Here is a 15168-nt window from a genome sequence, read left to right on the forward strand (position 1 = left end):
AAGTAAAATTTTATTACAAAAATATTTAATTAATTATTTATTTTTACAGAATTGTTTTATTTTTGTTAATTAATTATATAGGTACAGTAAAAAATTAAACATTTATACTAATTTACGCGGCTTGTGTCTGTGCTGGTTTTAAAATAACGCGTGACCTTGAAACCGCGCCGAGTATGGGTTTGAAAAGTAAGAAAAGACCAGCGAAAAAATAACACGCGAATGAAATATCTCTGCCGACATCCGTGCCAGGGAATGAATGCTTGTAAGTACCATTAATAATTGTTGCGATAAAGATAATAGCAATTGTGATGCCACCAAGTGCATGGGCGACTTTTATTAGGACCGGCCTTACTCGGGGATACAGCCAACGCGTATTATTGGCAATAATACCAAATCCTGCAACCACGCAGGAAATGACAATAGCACTGAGTCCCAGTTGCCCATGGGTTGTACTAAAATGATATTTATTAAGGCGGTTTTTATTAACCACCGCAATTATTAGCCCAATTCCCATCAACGTTAATCCTGTGGTTATTAATATCCAGTGAATTGTTATTCTATTGGCACGTGTGACTCGTGCTATCAAATTTGCCTCTCCGGATATTGCGAATATTCCTTCGAATATCAGTAATCCCACCTGGACATAAGAATTTTTTTTTAAACTCAGTAAAAATCGTAAAATTTGTTTTTTATTCTTATCTTGTACATTTAGGCTTTGGACGCTGATTGCGGGCTTACTATTGGAGATATGATAAAAATGATAAGGAACAATCTTGTAGGAAATTTAATTTACTACAAAAAAGGTCTCTTATAATTTTTTTGTAATTGCGATAGTTACGTCAGAATTTTTATTATAAACTCGGGGTTCAAAATTACTGTTTTAAAAAAGTGGAAAAATTCTTTGAACTTTGAAATTCAAATTCCGGCGAAAATATGAGAGATATGAAATAAATGTATGAGATCATTTTTGTAGAGAATTTAATTTACTACAAAAAAGGTCCTGTGCAATTTTTCTGTAAATCCAGTTATTCAGCGAGAATATTTGATTTTTAAAAATAGTTTGAAATTTCGGAAGGGCGGGAAATTTTGAATTTTTAAATTTGTAATTTTTTTTTTCTTTAATTTTGTGGGACATTTATGTCAAAAATAATTAGCTTATTTTGGGTAGAGTAATTAAGTGAGAGATTATCAAGTACTTGAAGATAACGAGGCTACTATGTAACTTTATCTAATCATGAGGATGACAATAATTTTTTTTATCTATTCGTTGCCTAAATATATCAGACAACGGCAGCAAAATCATTTCTTAAAAAAATACTTGTCTTTTAATTTAAGCTGATAATTTAATTAAACTTATCATTACTTATTTTTTGACTCACTACGAACATTAAATAAAAAATTCATCAGAATTTTCAAAATTCTCGTCGAATTTCCGATTAATTAAGTACCCACAACCTCATGATTAAAATCAATGAACTTCAATTAATTAATCACATATATTATTGACTATCTTGAAATATATTCTTGTCGGTACTCATTTTACGCAGAATTTCATGTTATGTTTTTCTACGCTACTCACGAAATTGAAAAAAATTTTTATTTTTTAAAAATCCTCAAATTACGATTTCATTCTTTTAAATCCCAAATATTATCTTATCACAATTTTATTAAAAAAATACTCATGTAGTTCCTATATCTGAATTTCTAGACCTTAAAGCAAACTTTTTGAAATTTATTTTTCTTAAAATTTTAATTAAAACTTCAAAATTTAATTTTTTCACGACTCTAACACTAAAAATTCTTAATTTTTTAGACCACTAAGACTTTAATTTAAAATTACTCTTTAACTATCAGAGATATCAAAAGAATGATAAGGACTAATCTTGTAGCTCTTGAAATTCTCTACAAAAAAGGTCTCTACCAACTTTTACATAAATTCAAAATTTTAGACGATAGGGCCTTATATAGTTCCAAACTTTATAAAAAAAAAATTAAAATTCCCAAATTTAAAACTTTAAATCAAAATTACTCTCAACCTATCAAAGATATTTAAAAAATGATAAGGACTAATCTTGTAGCTCTTGAAATTCTCTACAAAAAAGGTCCTTACCAACTTTTACATAAATCCAAAAGTTTAGACGCTAGGGCTTTATATATATCCAAACCTTATAAAAAAAATCAAAATTCCCAAATTTAAAACTTTAAATCAAAATTACTCTCAACCTATCAAAGATACTCAAAAAATGATAAGGACTAATCTTGTAGCTCTTAAAATTCTCTACAAAAAAAGTCCTTACCAACTTTTACATAAATTCAAAATTTTAGACGCTAGGGCCTTATATAGTTTCAAACTTCATAAAAAAAAATAAATATTCCCAAATTTAAAACTTTAAATCAAAATTACTCTCAACCTATCAAAGATACTCAAAAAGTGATAAGGACTAATCTTGTAGCTCTTGAAATTTTCTACAAAAAAGGTCTCTTGTAACTTTTTCATAAATCCAATAGTTTAGCTGCTAGGTCCTTATATAGATACCACTTTTATAAAAAATAAATTCAAAATTTTTTCTTTATTTAAATAAATAATTCACGTATGCATACATATAGACATGTTACAAAAAATTTAACTTACCCCAAGGACAGTCAAAATAGGATGCCAAGAAAAAAATGAATACTTAATAAAATAAACAACAATAATATAAAATGCTGGGATTAATAATAACACATGTGTTATTACTGTCACCACAATATTTATCGTTCCCGGACTATTAATTATTTTCTCAACATTTCCTTGTTCACTCGTCATTTCAATGTTTATCAAATCCGCTTGTTATCAAAACTATATCATATAGAATAGCTCTTCTATCAGTACAGTAGCGATTTCTATAAATGAAAAATTAAACGAGGAAAATTAACTGTAAGGAAAAATAATATTCTATTACATATAATTTACATAAGAATTTTTTCGTGAGTCACGCGTCTCATCATGTATTATTTATTATTATTATTTAATTATATTAAAAAATAATGACAATGGAATTATAATTTATTGTAATTTTTCTAATTCCTCTTCAAAAAAAAAAATAAAAAAATTTTACTAACTTAACATTCAACTCAACATTACAGCGAAAATATCACTTTTACAAAAAAAACATAAGAATACTTTTTTGTAGGAAATTCAATTTCCTACAAATTTGTCAGAGACTATTTTTCAAAATTTTTACTCCTTGTCCCAGAATTTGAATTCCAAAGATTCCGGCTCAAAATCTTTATTTTCTCCGAGCTCCGACTCATTTGAAAAATTTAAAATTCCCGCGAAAATATTCAAAATATCAAAAAATTTTACATAAATAAATTTGTTTATTATTAAATTTTCTACAAAAAAGTATTTAACTTTTTTTTTGTAGCTTCAATAGGTAAAAAGTTATTTGCATTTAACCAAAAAATATTTTTCAGTCTAACGTAAATACGTCTAATTAATAAAAATGTAATTTAAATTCTATGCATTCTACTTAGACTCAGTACTCGGCACATACGTACACAGTACTCACGACATGTGACCTCGTGCAATTTTCTTATTATTTACCTCCTTTTTTGTGACAAAAAAAAAAAAAAAAAAAAAATTAATTTTAAACCCGCGATTTTCAAAAAATTCACTTTTATTTTTTTTTAATTACAAAGAAAAAATTTTTTTCTTACTTCAATAATAATAATTAATAAAATAAACGTCCGTTTAATAGAGAGGCAACGCGTCGACTGAAAACTTTGCTTGTATGCAAGGCTACATAATTATTGTTATTATTTTTTTTTTTTATCTTCTTGGATATATTTCAACACAATATATGTCTATATATTATGGAGCTATAGTGTAATAAAGATGAGAGCAAATAGGATACAATTGACTCATTCATAAATCGCAGCTGCGGTCAAGATCGCGGACGAAGCCGCGATTCGATTTAAAGAATTTTTTTTTTTTTTTTTTCAAACCTTAAAAACTTACATTGAGTTAAGATGTTAATCAAACCCTAATTGAAAACATACTGGGTTTAGTTTATTTTATTTTAATGGCGGGAATCAAATTTTTTAAATTCCCGCTAAAAAAATTGAAAATTTTAAAAAATTCGGGAAGTTATTAACTTCAGCTCGAAGAGCTCGAAAATGTATCTACGACAATTTTTCGAGCTCATGAAGATCGAAATAGGCGGGAAGTTTTGGGGCTGGCTCGCAGGGTCAACCGACAGACCGATTTTTTTTTTAATAAAGAAATTTTTTTTAAACAAGGAATTGTGGGTTTAATATTGAAGATATGGTGAAAGTTGTAAGAAATGAATTTGTAGAAAATTAAATTTTCTATCGAAAAGGTTCTAAGGAAATTTTATGTAAACTTAATAGTTTAGACACTAGGTCTTTAGATAAATAGATTTATTGTACGAAAATAAAAATAGGCAATTTCTGTGATAGAAAAATTCAAAATTAAAATTTTTAAATTTAATAAGAGCGTTTTTTTAAATTAAAGTTTGGATAAAAAATAAAAAATCGAGTACAGTTTAATTTTATATATTATTTCATACTTTTGTACTCACGACTTGCTTTCAAATAAAATTTCATTATTTTTTTCTGATTACCCGGGAAATTTCCTCTAGTTTGAATACCCACAACCCTAATTTTAAAATAAATGAATTTTTATTAATTAATCGGTTAATTAATATCACTAATTATTGATTATTCTTAAATATACCCTTGTGGGTACTCATTTTACGCAGAATTTTATCTCGAATTTTCCTGTGCTATTAAAATTAAAGTCACACTATATAAAAGCTTACATGTTTCAAAAAATTAAAAAGTCACTTTTAGATTTTTGTCTTTTTTTTTTTTTTTTACTCTTTATTATAGAAGACAAAATTAATGTACAGTACGACGCGTTATGAGTCCGTTGACCTATATTGAAGACTTTCTCTCTCCATGACTGAATTTATCAAAATTTTAAAATTATTATCAGATTCCCCGGGAAATTTCCTCTACTTTAAGTACCCACAAGCCTTACTTCAAAATTACTAAATTTTGATTAATTAATCGATTAATTAATATCACTTATTATTGACTATTTTCAAATATACTCTTGTGGGTACTCATTTTACGCAGAATTTCATTTCCGCTTTACTGTAGAAGATAAGCTAAATATATTTTGCAATCATGCCAAACTCCTGCGTTATTTATTGTCTTTATAATATCAGGAATTTTTATAATCGTAGCAATAGTATTATTTATCAAAATTTCATAATTAATTCCTCATTCCCCAGGAAATTTCCTCTACTTTGAGTACCCACAAGCCCTATTTCAAAATTACTAAATTTTGATTAATTAATCGATTAATTAATATCACTAATTATTAACTATTTTCAAATATACTCTTGTGGGTACTCATTTTACGCAGAATTTCATTTCCAGTTTTCCTGTGTTACTGAAATCAAAAATACTTTCCTCCATTCGATTTTAAAACTTAAATTCCCCTTTTTTTTTTTTTTTTTTTTTTTACACTTTATTATAGAAGACAAAACAAACATATTTTGCGCTTACTCCAAAAAAAAGTCCCATGTTATTTATCGTCATATTACTACTAGTAATTTTTATAATCGGCGTAATATATTATATGTCACAACCCCTCGAAGAACCAACCGAAGAAGATTCTTCACCAATCCCACAAATATATGTAGATGACTCAAAATCCGATGAAAAATTTGTCATGAAACCAGTACAAGATTTTATTACCAAATTAAAAAAATCTCTGTCAAAAAATCCACTCCTACCCAAGTACGCCGACTTATTCAACAAATACGAAATTTATTTTACCGAAGCATACGATAAATATTTCGTTAATAAAGGCATACCTAATATTCGTGAAATTTCTTTCTTTAGCATCGCGATGATTTCAAAATACGTGGAGACAAACAAAAAAAGTTATTTATCCGTCGCTGAAAATCTTATACAGAATACATATGATAGATTAAACCTAACATTAACTGATAAGAAAATACCATGGAACATTAATTGGTACGACATTTCAATTTTACTAACGCGCATGCTCGCAACCTATCAATTAACCGACGGTGATAAAGAACTTAAACAAAATTCTCACAAATTAATTGTAAAAATAATTCCGAAAATTAATGAATCTTTGGGTCAGGTCCGAGACGGACTCGACTTGGCTTCAATTTTGATTACCAGATTAATTACTAATTACATTAATGACCTTAACCAATTTTACAGTGACACCGAATTGGAAATATTTCCGTTCCTTGCTGAAAAAATATGCACACTTAATTACACCACCGACATTACTAGCAATGGAATTTATTTTGACGGCTCGTGTGTGGAAAATAAAGTCGCGACTTTTGAAAATTTATCAAAATTCAGTGAATTTTATACAGTCGCATTTCGCACACTAGATTACCCCGTGGACATCGATGGGTTTATTACCGGAACATTTGACAAAATTCTTCACCCAACGATGAATTTTATACCTTACGGATTATTTGGAGTCGAGCCAATAATAAATTGCACTGAAATTTTGTCAAATAATTGGCCGAATTATGAAAAAAATTCAAAATTTGGCGCGAAAATATTTCCTCATATTGGTCTCGGTGTATTTAAATCACCGGAATTTGTATTTTCGTTGCGTGTTCAACGTGAGGACATTGCGGCCTACGAAAGCGATCCAGATAATTTTGAATTTCCCGCGGGATGGATTCAAATGCGTAAATTATATCTTACAGACGTCGATTACAGTAAATATGAAAATGGAATGAAATGGCCTGAACTTAAATTACAACCAGGTGTGACATCTTTTGCTGATGACCAACCAAATGATTTTGAAAAATTGAAACCTAAATCTGGTCGCAAGCAATTTATGCGGAATGATGTTAAGTCATTGATTGGACTGCTGGAAAATGGCAAAAAAGTGGTGATGTATTGGAGAAATGAATATAATTTTGACATGTACCAAAATGTTGACGTCATTGAATTCGGGGTTTGCACGGAAAATGGTTTGGTTATGAGATATGACGTCAATAATAAATCGGATAGAGTCTTAAACATAAAATTGAGTGATAATGATATTGATGACAATTTGATGCAGTTTGAAGGTAAATTCTTGGGGATGAATTACAGCGAGGGTGTGGTGAGACTGGAAAAAAATTCTAGGAAAGTAATAAATTGGCGGCAAGTTTTTCAAACGGAAGTTAAACCTTGGGTTGTTAATTTGGATAGAACGCAACAGCATATTTCCTTTTCCGTGGGAAGTGATAATTATTTGATTGAGTCTTATGATGATTATCATGTTGTCAGACGCAATGGGGTTTTGACACTCGCTGGTAGTTATAAGACGTTTAGTAAAGAAATTATTGATCATGAGGAAGGGGGAAATAATTATCGGTTTCAATTGGACAGTAAGACACTTATGTATCGGCTGTAGATAATTTGAATATTTGAGATTTATTGAATTATTATTTTTTTGGGTCAGGTGTTTTTAGGGTGGTCGTAGTGGGTGAGGTGTTGGATTTACGTAAAAGTTGGTAAGGACCTTTTTTGTAGAGAATTCTAAGGGCTACAAGATTGGCTCCTATCATTTTTTGAGTATCTTTGATAGGTTGAGAGTAATTTTGATTTAAAGTTTTAAATTTGGGAATTTTGATTTTTTTTATAAGGTTTGGATATATATAAAGCCCTAGCGTCTAAACTTTTGGATTTATGTAAAAGTTGGTAAGAACCTTTTTTGTAGAGAATTTCAAGAGCTACAAGATTAGTCCTTATCATTTTTTGAGTATCTTTGATAGGTTGAGAGTAATTTTGATTTAAAGTTTTAAATTTGGGAATTTTGATTTTTTTTATAAGGTTTGGATATATATAAAGCCCTAGCGTCTAAACTTTTGGATTTATGTAAAAGTTGGTAAGAACCTTTTTTGTAGAGAATTTCAAGAGCTACAAGATTAGTCCTTATCATTTTTTGAGTATCTTTGATAGGTTGAGAGTAATTTTGATTTAAAGTTTTAAATTTGGGAATTTTGATTTTTTTTTATAAGGTTTGGATATATATAAAGCCCTAGCGTCTAAACTTTTGGATTTATGTAAAAGTTGGTAAGAACCTTTTTTGTAGAGAATTTCAAGAGCTACAAGATTAGTCCTTATCATTTTTTGAGTATCTTTGATAGGTTGAGAGTAATTTTGATTTAAAGTTTTAAATTTGGGAATTTTTATTTTTTTTTATAAAGTTTGAAACTATATAAGGCCCTAGCATCTAAAATTTTGGATTTAGGCAAAAGGCAATAGAGACCTTTTTTATAGAAAATTAAATTTCCTTAAAAAAAGGTTTCTATAAATTCTTTCATAAGTTCAATACTTTCGACGTTATAAGTAATTGAAAGTAATGAGAATTAAAAAAAAGTAGAAATAGTTGATATAATGTTTTTTTTTTTCGATTATCTCCTTTAATACCATGCGCGTGTTATGATCAGAGGGTTCTCCGCACGTGTCTAGAGTGAGATAAAAATATTACGTGCGTTGCCTTGACGACGGAAGGGATAACAATCAACACACTGCTTGAATCGTTACCTGTTCATTCGTGCAGTTCAGTTTTCATTTGTTCTATAAGTAATAAATAGTTGATAAGTCACGTGCTTGAGTGCGAATTTATCTAGAACGTGATAAATTAAAATGCTGGCGACTGATAAAAGAGAAAATTTTATTTTGTCAACTGCAATAAATTTCTTCGGAATCGATGTTAAAAAAAGTGCTTTCGACTTATTGAATCCCGAAGATCACGCAGTGTTGGATAAATTTCTAGATACTGCAAACAATCGGAGTATTTGCGCTGGAAAATGCGACGGAAATGATGATGGAGGTTTAAAATTGACTAGCGAGCCTCAGTCTGCCACAAAATGTCTCGTATTTTTTAAGGTATTTATTTGCTCAGTCACGTGATTCGTTCATATTTTGGCCAAGTAATTGGACAAAATGTTTAGCAATAACCCAATAAGTTCCAGAGCTAATTGGGCTTTGAAGTTTTAAAAACCAGGAATCTCTCCGAAATGAGTTTTTTAAACTTCCGGACCCGATATCTCGGGACCTAATTGAGTAACAGACTTCTGCGGGCGCTCAAAAGATTCGTAATTAAACACTCTAAAACCTGAGTACCATCATGATCCTGGATTTTGATTACAATCACTTAGCGATGACTTTAAAAAATGACACGTTTTGAACAGAGTCGCTAACTTCTGTGATTTATCATTTATTTCTACTACTATTTAAAATTAACCGATAAAAACTATAGTCACATTCTATTCTACATAGTTTTAGCTGTAACTTAAAAAAAAAAAGTTCCAATTATCTCAATTAGTTCATTAGATAATCGCATCAAAAGATTTTAAAAATCGCGCCAGTGAAAACCGACGAAAACTTCCGTCGCGAATATCTCGTTACCCGATCCAATAACAAACTTCTACTAGCGTTCGATGAATTCCTTATAAAATTCCCTAACTCCTGAGTACCGACTTTAATTGTTTTTCTTAGTATCAACGACAGTTATCGCGACGGCACACACGGCCATTATCAAAAAAGAATAGTTTTTCTTTTATAGTTGCGTTATAGTAGAAGACAAAAATTTATTAAATTATACAGTAGTGAATCAAAAAAACAATATGGAGATTCTTTTCTTTATGTTTATAATAGAAATTATTATAACAGTACTGTGTATTATATATATAGTTCTCGTAACTACTAAACTATTTGGTTCCTATGAGCCGCCTTCTTCCAACGAGTCGTCTAAAGACCCATTGGTGCGGATTAAAAATTCAATGTATTCATCCATAGATCCAACATATAAAGAAATGGCGAAGGAGTATCTCGGAAAAATGGAGACAGCATTCCAAGATATGTTCATGGAAAATTCATATATACCAAGAACACGAAGAATGGTACCAAGACCAAAAACTGGAGAACTCAGTAACTTTGGAATTGGGTTGTTATCAATGTACCTGTTAGATAATAAAAAGACCGAGTATTTGAAAATCGTTGAAGATTTGATAGTAAAAATAAATGAACAACTAAACACATTAAAAAAATATACGGAACCATTGTTATTTATACCTTGGTACAGTAATTGGTACTACTTTTCTGTTACCTTGAATCGTATGTTCGCGATGTATGAATACATCGGAACAAATGATGAAGTAAAAAATATTTGTGACCGTAGAATTCTTCAGATAACACCGACATTGGATAGATCATTAAGCTTCAAACGGGATGGTGTCAATCTTGTCTATTTAGCGATTCCTCGTTTATTGACAAATTATTTATACCACAGATTGGTTTATGACTCGGAAGTAAAATCAGACTTATTTGTAAATATGGATCGACAATTTCAGATAATTTACAATTCTGATAATGAAATAAAAAATGGTATTTATCAAGACTATTCATGTATTTGTCACACAGTTATACCTAATTTTGCATACCTACTCACACTTGGAGGTTTTTATATCAATGTATACCGTGCGCTCGGTTTTAAAGAAGGTATAAGTGATGTTGTAAAGAAAATATTAGACAAAACCATCCATCAGAACTTGAATTTCATAGGCTACGGTCTGTTTACCCGGGATCCAAGAATAACTTGTAACGAAATTTTAGAGAAGTACTGGCCGGATTACCAAAGAAGTCCAGATTTTGACGTAAATATATTTCCTTTCATGGGTCTGGGTGTATTCAAATCGCAAAATTTCATATTATCGTTGCGCGTCCAACGTGAGGGCATGGCTGCCTACGAATACAGTAAATGGGTTCAGGAATACGCTCTTGGATGGATTCAAATGCGCAAATTATATCTTGTGGGAGTTAATTATAGTTCATATAACAGTGAAATGCTGTGGAAAGATCTAAAAATACAACCGGGTGTCGTTTCATTTGCTGAAGATAAAGACAATAAATTCGATGCTTTCCGTACTACGAACCCTAATGCAACTCTTCCAAAGTACTGTCGAAACATTAAATCCTATATTGGGCACTTGAATGGTCATAAGGATAGAAAACTACTGTACTGGTTCAATAAATATGAGTTTGGAGATTTCTATGGAGAAAATGTTGAAATTTCGGAAAGGGGTGTCTGTTCAGACAATGGTTTAGTCATGCGATACGAAATTAAAAATCAGTCTGGTAAGGCATTGAAATTGATATTAAAGGACGCAGATATTGGTAATAAAATGAAAATTAAACCCTCTGTTGATGATTCCGGTACAGGAGTTCTTATCCCTGACAGCGGAGAGCCGAAAATAGTTCAATGGTATCAGGTATTTGATGACACCATTGAGCCCAAAACAGTTGATGGGGATAGTGCGAATAATTCTATGTCATTTACTATTAATCGCGACATGTATGTAATTGAACAGCATGGTGACTATCATATTGTCAAATGCAATGGTGATATAATACTCGCGGGTAATTCAAGCAGTTTGCGTGACGCTAGTATAACTCATCATGATGTATCTAGTGGTAAAGATACAGTATTCAAAAGAGATTCTAAGACACTTATGTATGTACCTCAGTAATAATAGTTAATGATACGTTGATATGAACATTGGAAAAATTGATGACAATTACATTTTTTTTTGCTGCTTTGGTGATGGCCAACTTTGAAGATATCTAGCAGCTAAACTACTGGACTTACATGGAAATTGATAAGAACCTTTTTTGTAGGAAATTCTGTAATTTAAAAAAAAAGTCCTAATTTTTTCAATTTGTTCATTAGATAGTCGCACCGCTCCGAAATGTTTTGTAGACTTTCGGTCCCGATATCTCGGGACCTAATCGAGTAACTGACTTCTGCGGGCGCTCAAAAGATTCGTAATTAAACACTCTAAGACCTGAGTACCATCATGATCCTTGATTTTGATTACAATCACTTAGCGATGACTTTAAAAAATGACACGTTTTGAACAGAGTCGCTAACTTCTGTGATTTATCATTTATTTCTACTACTATTCAAAATTAACCGATAAAAACGATAGTCACATTCTATTCTACATAGTTTTAGCTGTAATTTAAAAAAAAAAAGTTCCAATTATCTCAATTAGTTCATTAGATAATCGCATCAAAAGATTTTAAAAATCGCGCCAGTGAAAACCGACGAAAACTTCCGTCGCGAATATCTCGTTACCCGATCCAATAACAAACTTCTACTAGCGTTCGATGAATTCCTTCTTAGTATCAACGACAGTTATCGCGACGGCACACACGGCCATTATCAACATTAGTCACTTTCGATGAGAATTTATAAAAATCGTCATCGTTTTACAGATTATTACAGTGTTGAGCAATTCGATACTCATTTCTTATCGAAATCATCGACTTTCGTCTGAGATAAATTTTTATTTTTTATTCGTCTTATTGTAGAAGACAACGAGTTGTGCGATTATTTGGAATAAAATTTAAGAAACATGACGCAAAGAGCTTTCATATTCTTATTCGCAATAGTAATTATTGTAATAGTATCGATTATTATGTTCATTGTATTTAGTACTGATTCAGGTGTTGAGTTGGAACAGATAAAAACAGTTATGATCGATAAATACGTAGAACCAAAATATGCAGTAACTGCGACAAATTATCAGAGAGATCCGAAGGCGACATTTGAAAACGAACTTAAACAGAAGATAGAGAACGTCGTTCCGTTTGGAATTGCGCTGTTATCAATGTACCAATTGGACAATACAAAGACTCAGTACTTAGAAGACGTTGAAGACTTAATAAAAAGAATAGACAAAAAACTAGGAGGACCAGTAAAAAGTAATAACACAGTACCTTGGGGTTCTAATTGGTACCACTGTTCCATTTCTCTGACTCGGTTGCTCGCGATGTACGAGTACATCGGAAAAGATAAAGGTGTGATGGATATTTGTCACAGAAGAATTATTCAGATAACGCCGAGATTGGGTCATTCATTAGGGTATAAACGGACAGATACTAACATTATCTTAATAGGGATTCCACGTTTATTGACACTTAAAAAGAACAGGCCGGATTTGTATGAAGCAGATATAAAAACAAATGAATTTAGAGAGCTTCAAAATCAAATGAATTTAAAACCCAGTACAGATGATGTTGTAAGAACTGGTGTTTATCAAGACCATTCGTGTATTCATAATGACAACAACCCGACTTTCGCAGCGGTAGCTGGACTCGGAGGTTTTTATCTCGATGCATATCGCGAGCTCAAATATGAAGAAAATAGAAGTACATTTGTAAAGGAATTATTGGACAAACTCCTCCATCCGGAACTGGATTTTATACCCTACGGTCTGTTCGGCCGGTATCCAAAAATAGTTTGGGATATGGATTTGAGAAACCATTGGCCAAATTACACTAGGAATCCAAATTACGACGTAAATATATTCCCATTCATTGGTCTCGGCGTATTTAAATCACCAAACTTCATATTTTCATTGCGCGTCCAACGTAAGAACATCGCTGCCTATGAGAGCGATAAGTGGTACTATCAATGCGCTCTCGGATGGATTCAAATGCGTAAATTATATTGCAAGGATATTAATTACAATAAATATAAAAGTGAACAAGGAAGTGTGATAATGTGGGATAAACTTAAATTTCAACCGGGTGTAATTTCATTTGATGATGCCAAAAATGATAATTTTGATAATTTCAAAAAACCACAAGAAACCGAGACTTATTTCCTTCTTCCCAGTTTTTGTCAAGACATTCGATCCTATATTGGGCACTTGAATGGTCATAAGGATAGAAAACTACTGTACTGGTTCAATAAATATAAATTTGAAAAATTCTATGGAAAAAACGTTGAAATTTCGGAAAGGGGTGTCTGTACAGACAATGGTTTAGTCATGCGATACGAAATTAAAAATCAGTCTGGTAAGGCATTGAAATTGATATTAAAGGACGCAGATATTGGTAACGAAATGAAAATTAAACCCTCTGTTGATGATTCCGGTACAGGAGTTCTTATCCCTAACAGCGGAGAGCCGAAAATAGTTAAATGGTATCAGGTATTTGATGACACCATTGAGCCTAAAACAGTTGATGGGGATAGTGCGAATAATTCTATGTCATTTACTATTAATGGCGACATGTATGTAATTGAAGAGCATGGTGGCCATCATATTGTCAAATGCAATGGTGATATAATACTCGCGGGTAATTCAAGCAGTTTGCGTGAGGGTAGTATAACTCATCATGATACATCGAGTGGTAAAGATACAGTATTCAAAAGAGATTCTAAGACACTTATGTATGTACCTCAGTAATAATAGTTAATGATACGTTGATATGAACATTGGAAAAATTGATGACAATTACTTTTTTTTTTTGCTGCTTTGGTGATGGCCAACTTTGAAGATATCTAGCAGCTAAACTACTGGACTTACATGGAAATTGATAAGAACCTTTTTTGTAGAAAATTCCAAGATCTATAAGTTTGGTTTTTATCGTTTTTCAGGTATTCTGGTTGGTTAGCCAGAATGTAAGTTCAAATAGCAACCGACCGATAAAAACTATAGTTTTATTCTATTTTACATAGTTTTGGCTGTAATTTAAAAAAAAAGTCCTAATTTTTTCAATTTGTTCATTAGATAGTCGCACCGCTCCGGAATGTTTTTTAGACTTTCGGTCCCGATATCTCGGGACCTAATCGAGTAACTGACTTCTGCGGGCGCTCAAAAGGTTCGTAATTAAACACTCTAAGACCTAAGTACCATCATGATCCTGGATTTTGATTACAATCACTTAGCGATGACTTTAAAAAATGACACGTTTTGAACAGAGTCGCTAACTTCTGTGATTTATCATTTATTTCTACTACTATTCAAAATTAACCGATAAAAACGATAGTCACATTCTATTCTACATAGTTTTAGCTGTAATTTAAAAAAAAAAAAGTTCCAATTATCTCAATTAGTTCATTAGATAATCGCATCAAAAGATTTTAAAAATCGCGCCAGTGAAAACCGACGAAAACTTCCGTCGCGAATATCTCGTTACCCGATCCAATAACAAACTTCTACTAGCGTTCGATGAATTCCTTACAAAATTCCCTAACTCCTTAGTACCGACTTCAATTGTTTTTCTTAGTATCAACGACAGTTATCGCGACGG

The 15168-nt window shown here is 31.3% G+C and overlaps 5 protein-coding genes across 10 annotated transcripts in view; 4 read left to right on the plus strand and 1 right to left on the minus strand.

The window, feature by feature from the left end:
* LOC103574597 (transmembrane reductase CYB561D2) lies at positions 1 to 12223 on the minus strand. 5 transcript variants are annotated; one of them, XM_008554077.3, is made up of 3 exons: positions 11647 to 12223; positions 2633 to 2883; positions 1 to 637 (listed from the first exon to the last, which is right to left on the minus strand). In XM_008554077.3, the coding sequence occupies exons 2-3, from the start codon at positions 2804 to 2806 to the stop codon at positions 113 to 115; spliced, it is 699 nt and encodes a 232-aa protein (XP_008552299.1). In that variant the 5' UTR covers positions 2807 to 2883; positions 11647 to 12223; the 3' UTR covers positions 1 to 112. The 5 variants fall into 5 exon arrangements, with proteins under 5 accessions (XP_008552299.1, XP_053594452.1, XP_008552295.1 ...); XM_053738477.1 differs by having other exon boundaries at positions 11587 to 11659; XM_008554073.2 differs by lacking the exon at positions 11647 to 12223 and adding an exon at positions 3700 to 3771.
* On the plus strand, positions 5555 to 7510 carry LOC103574598 (uncharacterized). Its single transcript, NM_001414774.1, has one exon. The coding sequence runs from the start codon at positions 5594 to 5596 to the stop codon at positions 7469 to 7471; it is 1878 nt and encodes a 625-aa protein (NP_001401703.1). The 5' UTR covers positions 5555 to 5593; the 3' UTR covers positions 7472 to 7510.
* The window catches only part of LOC103580504 (cytoplasmic dynein 2 heavy chain 1), a 25222-nt gene continuing 18644 nt past the window's right edge, over positions 8591 to 15168 (plus strand). For both annotated transcript variants that reach the window (XM_014439525.2, XM_053738474.1), the window contains exon 1: positions 8591 to 8952. In XM_014439525.2, the coding sequence (XP_014295011.1) occupies positions 8710 to 8952 (243 nt within the window). In that variant the 5' untranslated portion in view covers positions 8591 to 8709. The remainder of the gene's footprint in view (positions 8953 to 15168) is intronic.
* On the plus strand, positions 9687 to 11635 carry LOC103574600 (uncharacterized). The gene is given in 1 exon segment (NM_001414787.1): positions 9687 to 11635. A coding segment is annotated over 1 exon segment (1908 nt). The 5' UTR covers positions 9687 to 9692; the 3' UTR covers positions 11601 to 11635.
* Odv-e66-18 (putative envelope protein ODV-E66-18) lies at positions 12423 to 14383 on the plus strand. Its single transcript, NM_001414788.1, is given in 1 exon segment — positions 12423 to 14383. A coding segment is annotated over 1 exon segment (1839 nt). The 5' UTR covers positions 12423 to 12482; the 3' UTR covers positions 14322 to 14383.

This window comes from Microplitis demolitor, chromosome 4, assembly GCF_026212275.2.
Source record: "Microplitis demolitor isolate Queensland-Clemson2020A chromosome 4, iyMicDemo2.1a, whole genome shotgun sequence".
In the NCBI taxonomy this organism is placed as follows: Eukaryota; Metazoa; Arthropoda; class Insecta; order Hymenoptera; family Braconidae; genus Microplitis; species Microplitis demolitor.

Coding starts and splice junctions, on each gene's coding strand:
- LOC103574597 (XM_008554077.3), bottom strand. CDS start 2,806: ATGACGAGTGAACAAGGAAATGTTGAGAAAATAATTAATAGTCCGGGA. Junction 638..2,632: donor CTATTTTGACTGTCCTTGGG/GTAAGTTAAATT, acceptor TCTTATGTCCAG/GTGGGATTACTGATATTCGA.
- LOC103574598 (NM_001414774.1), top strand. CDS start 5,594: ATGTTATTTATCGTCATATTACTACTAGTAATTTTTATAATCGGCGTA.